Here is a 5,745-nt window from a genome sequence, read left to right as displayed (position 1 = left end):
GATGCTGATAAGGGGATTATTTAACGAACTGGATCATTTTCATTAGTACTTGTCTATAACCCCGATGAGGATAAGCCACAAATAAGCTTGCAGCTCTCCAGACAACACAAGTTACGAGAGTTTTTCTTAAAAAAAATTGTTTCCTTCATTTAGTGTTGTTAAAGGCCGGACCTATGTAGCAACGAGACCTTCTGAAAATGATTTCGTTTTCCATACCACTAAATGAAGGAGTTTAGCTACTGACTTTTGTAGGAGGAGTATAAGATGGGGCGACGTTGACAACTAAACAACCATCCAAAATTTCAGTTTAACTCGACCCGAGTCTCGCTAGAAATAAACTGAATAGGACCCTCGTGGTGAATTTTTTCTCATGTACTTTCCGGACATAAAATAGAAGATAACTGAATCCGTTTGTCACTGTCTGCATTTATAGGTATACGTTTTTTAACCCTTTCACTGCCAAATTTAGCCAGAAGCAAATTTCGACCAAATTTCCAAATTTCATTTTGTGAAATTTTGAAAAGCAAATAGCACCACATGTAAGTACAGGCAGAGAGCTTTCATTTGAATGGTCACATCATACGATTTGGTCTGCAGACTCAAAAGTTAGAACTACAAACTAAACAAATAGCACCATGTTTATGTACAGGCAGAGAGCTTTCATTTAAATGGTCACATCATAGGATTTCGTCCGCAGACTAAAAAGTTAGAGTCACCTTTCAAAGCCCCATCAAGCACTCTGGCAGTGAAAGGGTTAATAGAGGGAGAACTTGTCAAAGGTAATTTAACTTTGATGATCACTCTTTTTACCTTGGTGTAAATTGAAAATTATGTCAAAGAAAATACGCGTCTCTGGGATTGCCTGCACTCACACGTTTCTCGTGATCATCAGGACAAACAAGAATAACAACAAGAAAGTTGTGGAATTACTTAAAACCAATCATCATCATGATGAGTGGTTTTATGCACACATACTTGTTGAACGCATTTGTAACAATCTGCATGTGAATTGATTCTCAACTGAATTGATATAATAGGTTAATGAGGCATATAATCATTGACGATGTAATCAAAATCATCGAGTCATCGTTAGTAAAACTGAAATTCGAATTTTGAATTATTATAATTTTGTTTCTAACTATTTTAAGATTTATTTTTGTTTCTCTAGTAGCATTTGCTAGAACTTATCTTTCAAGAACTGAACGACCAAGGATCATAGTAAGCACAGTCTAGAAATCTCCAAATCTTTTTACCGAAATGAAAACAAGTCTTCGCAATTTTTCAATCCCAATTCAACAAAGTCATGCCACAGTATACACGTATAGTTAGAAGCTACACAGTGGTTTTTCGTTCACTTTTGTAACGTGACTAATAGTTTTTTAAGTTTTTAACAAACAAATCGTCCTCTACAACTGTTTATTTAGGTTACTGTTCTTCATCCATACGTGTTATTCAAGGCTTTGCGTGTTGCCGTCGCTTTAATTTGATGACACAAATTTTCGGGTTGATCCATAACGTCGTCACTCATTCCCTATCGTCACGTTCCTTGTGACCTCGGACATCGCTCAGGTCGTCGGGGAACCAATGAGAATCCGGATAAAATTAGCCCTTAGCTAGTTTTACGTGGGTTGTGACGGGAGAGCAAACAATGGCGAGACGGTCAAGTGTATAAATTGCTTTTCACCCGTGTTTAGCTAACTCATTCTTACAGAGATACAGTACAGTGCTTGGTCATTTCACACTATGGGGAACATAGTAGACTCGGTCGAAACACAACCAGCAGAAGCAGAAGAAGGCATTAACCATTCAAACTCATCCGATTCCCTCCAGTACAGCGTGGATGAAACAGTTATTGATTTGGATGCCCCTGAGTACAAAGAGTATCTTAAACATAAACGAAAGATAAGCCGAAGCGAGGGAAACCTCCATGACATTTCCTATCTTGACTGGGTCAAAACAAACAACGTGAAGCTGATATCAAGACGTCTCAAAGCCAGGTAAGGTTGCTCCTGAACGCAGTAAAGCATTTGTATTCCCGGGCGTATATCTTAAGTCAATTCGGTTTTGTAATGCAAAGATTAAGAGCTTAGATTTAGCTGTCCTTTACCTTTGTTATTGTAAATGAAATACGAGGCTTCAAATTCCAAATAATTCTGTTAAATTTTGTCTACCGATAGCAGTAGTGTTGTTTTATCAAAATCCAGTATTTGACTGCTTATAATTCACCACGGTTCATTAAGTACTGTACACTTATGAATGTGTCGGAAGCCCTGAGCATTCTTTGATTCCGTACAACACTTCTCTTGAACAAACAACAAATCTTGATTAATCAAATGAGCGAAAGTCGTTATAAATACGTGAGCACGTTTGAAAATCTTAACACCCAAACTTCCGTCTTTTGAAGAACAGGGAGAGCTGAAATCATGACTGATATTACTGAACGTTGATGAAAGTAATATTTAATAGTCTTTTTAAATATCCCTCAAGAGTACTATTCTAGCTGTAACATTGGAGAGACACGGGTGATCTTAGCAAATACTATGTCGTGAAATTCCTAAGATTGGGCATAATGCTTCCCTACCAACATTTTTGCAGTTCATACTTATGTACACAAAGTGAATGTTCCAGAACCCATCCCAGTTCAAAGCAAATCATTTATGCGCGAAGAAAAAGCTCAGAAGAAAGTTCTGACACCGTTCTTATCAGCGCACACCTGTGTGGTCGAAAATACAAATAACTTTCCAAACGAGAATTCCAGATTTTAAGGCACACTCTTGATGTTTTTAAGGCAGGAAGCCGGGTTATATGTACGGTACTGACATATATCTTTTAACTATTGTTTGCTGACAATACACTATATCAAGGAATATGAATGCTTATTATCTTATGAGCTTCGCGTACCCGTCCCAGGTCAGTGATCAAAGAGCAATTTCTTGTTAAGTTTCTTGTAAGTTTCTTTTATTGTTAAGTAACAACAAAAAGGTGGTATATTTCTTGGACGAATTTCAGTTAACCTTTTATTTTTCTGGCCGATCGAAATCTCTTTTATCTGCAATCGATGCTTGCATGCTTCAAATAAATTATTGAATTTTCTAGAAGAAACTTATTGAAGTACGAAATCAAACTATTTCAAATAGCAACAGGTGTCAGACTATTTTTAACCGAGTTAATTTAGTTCAGGAGTGGCTTGGCCAATTTGAGAGATTGAGATTTCAAACGACTTTTTTGGGTAAACGAGGCCAGGATGTGGTTGTTTTGTGTATTGATTTCACGGCGTTATTAGACTACTAATTACTTGGCGGAAAACGTAGGTTATTGTTCTTCGACTAATTAAGCTTCCATTTTCGTTCAAGTACTGAACAATGAATTAAAGAGCTGTCACTGTTTGTTTAGTTTTAGGATAGATTTTCCATTTAAACCTACAATCGCAATATGAGATGTCCGTCGCCGTCAAGTTCGTAACGACAGAACAGTGCTCTGACTTCAACTGATAGACACTCGTGCATAAACTTTTGTTTTTATTGTGATAATGACAGACAGCACGTTTCTTCTACGCTCAGTCGACCCTGAATCCTTTGGGTAATGAACTGATGTAATCCGCGCATAGAGTGTGAATTACTAAAGAGGTCCGAAAAGAAGAGAAATTTTTTGCTCATCGAAAAGTTTATAAATATCAGAACCTTCTGGGCCTTTGGCAGTGTAAGGACCACATTTAAGAGACTGAGTTAAAACGTGGGGACCTGATATTACAGACAACTCATAGAGTACAATAGTTTTAACTTGTATTGTTTAAATCAACACGAAGCCACAGCCATTACAGAATATTGTGACTGTGTTTTGTTTTGCATCCCGGTCTCTTGCAATATTTAATCGAAGCGCCAGTGCAATTAGTGGGTCATCTTTATTGTTTTGACCTTTCATGATATCGCATTTATCTATGAGTAGCTCTTTATAGCTGATATTAGTCGGATTCTTTAAAACGCAAATATTAGAACAAAATGGGAGTTGTTGAAAAAATATCAATGCATACTACTACCTACCTACTATCCGGAGTCCAAAATAGAAAGTGTTATTATTAGCAGGGGTTCTATTTGCTTTCCTAGAGCGATTTAAGTGCCTTCCTCGTGAAATCTTTGATTACCTCAATCTACCCACAAGTTCCCTCTTCTTCAAAGACCATTTGCCGTACAGGTTCTAATTAATCTTTTTATATCTTTTTATTAAACTATTGTTGTTTGATAGTTCATATCTGCCTGTATCAGCACCAAAGTTTATGATGATTCAAGTTTACAAATAAGATAAAAAGACTATTTGGAAAAAAGGGACACCAGTAGTATATATTAAAGCCCTGTTAAGGAAACCCAATGTATAATGTGCGCGTTGGTTTCAGGGCTCTCAAGGTTAATATTTTAGCTTCGATAAATGAAAGCAGAACATGATGCCCTAAAATGGTAATACTGCACTACGGCCACTATTGATGGGAAAGTGACACCCACTATCTGTTGTCAGTAGGTAAACGGCGAAGCGTTAATAATTACAGGAAAAAATTATTGTAATTGTTTATAATTTACCTAAGTGTTCTTTGTTTCTTTTGCAGCGATTTAGAGGTCAGCGACGATAAACTTGCCAGGAGGAGCTCAGCTCCGATAACAAAAAATGATTTTTTTGCTGTCAAGAAGAACAGTGAAGAGTGTGAAAAGCGAAAGTTGGGAAGCAAACAGCGAATAAGAGACATTAAGAACAAGTACAATCTAAAGAACAGAGACTACTCTGCCAGGACATATGTGTGGAATGAGGCAGATGAGAAAGACAATAGAAAAGAACGGGAAGAGAGAAAAAGACTTCGGAAACAAATTCGTCAAAAATACAATTTGCAGACTCCAAGCGTTCAGAGGCAGATTTCGGTGGCCAAAGGATGAACACTGGTGCGAGCTGTGAAGATTGTCAGCTTGCTTAAAGCAAATTGTGCAATGGCATGGCCCGCACTAAGGCACGTAAAGATCCTCTCGTGGCGTTAAGTAGACACATATATTGGCATTCCAAGACTTGGACAGTCCGAAATAGCTAATAAAGGCCAATAAATTAAGACGCTGTCTCCAAAAATAATGTTGCAAATAGCTTCAGTTTCTGCACCGTTCAGAAAACTCGACTGAAACACGAAAAGTAAGAAAAACAAAAACTTTTGAACGCTCTAACAAAGAAAGGTTCTACTATATGTAGCTTTCATAGAAATTATCAGAATTCAGGATTTTATCCATGCACCTCATTTTCAAGAGGTTAAGGATGAACAGTCTGGTGTTAACAGTTTCACTTAAAGAATAAAAAGCAATAATTACAGTTTATAGTTTTACTTAATTAGCAAAATTGATGTAACATATATTTATATTTGCCCAGGCGAAAAGAATATTTTTTTAAGCTGAATGTAAATACTATCAAAAAATTATAGTGATAAAGGGCTGTTTCTTTGTATAGGACCAATTAAAGTTACATTTATGATAACAGCGAGAGATTGACTTTAGTTCTTTGGTTCAAGCAAGACGGAAATTAAAGCATTTTTTTTTTCAAAAGAACGCCTCCTTAACCCTTTTGCCCCAGTATTCAAAGTTGAAATTTTCCAGACTGATTTCGTAACATTTCCTTAAAAAGTTGAATAAGAGAATTTCATGAAAAAATTGATGAAGCAGTTTTCTTTTGGTAAATATTGTGAAGAAAAATGTTGCCGTTGGCCACTTTTAGAACTTTTTA

General features: G+C 36.6%; 1 protein-coding gene across 1 annotated transcript; it reads left to right on the top strand.

The window, feature by feature from the left end:
* Nucleotides 1-1,634: 1,634 nt before the first annotated feature.
* LOC140949500 (uncharacterized) lies at nucleotides 1,635-5,507 on the top strand. The gene is made up of 2 exons (XM_073398661.1): nucleotides 1,635-1,997; nucleotides 4,598-5,507. Exons 1-2 carry the CDS (start codon nucleotides 1,744-1,746, stop codon nucleotides 4,917-4,919), a joined length of 576 nt encoding a protein of 191 aa, XP_073254762.1. The 5' UTR covers nucleotides 1,635-1,743; the 3' UTR covers nucleotides 4,920-5,507.
* The last annotated feature ends 238 nt before the right edge of the window (nucleotides 5,508-5,745 follow it).

This window comes from Porites lutea, chromosome 1 (assembly GCF_958299795.1).
Source record: "Porites lutea chromosome 1, jaPorLute2.1, whole genome shotgun sequence".
NCBI lineage: Eukaryota > Metazoa > Cnidaria > Anthozoa > Scleractinia > Poritidae > Porites > Porites lutea.
The sequence above is the reverse complement of the archived record's forward strand: the minus strand, read 5'-3'. Positions and strand labels throughout refer to the sequence as shown.

Bases quoted from the DNA above. Each gene is read 5' to 3' on its own strand.
- LOC140949500 (XM_073398661.1), top strand. From the start codon at position 1,744: ATGGGGAACATAGTAGACTCGGTCGAAACACAACCAGCAGAAGCAGAA. The intron at 1,998-4,597 runs GTAAGGTTGCTC...TTTCTTTTGCAG, and splicing joins TCAAGACGTCTCAAAGCCAG to CGATTTAGAGGTCAGCGACG.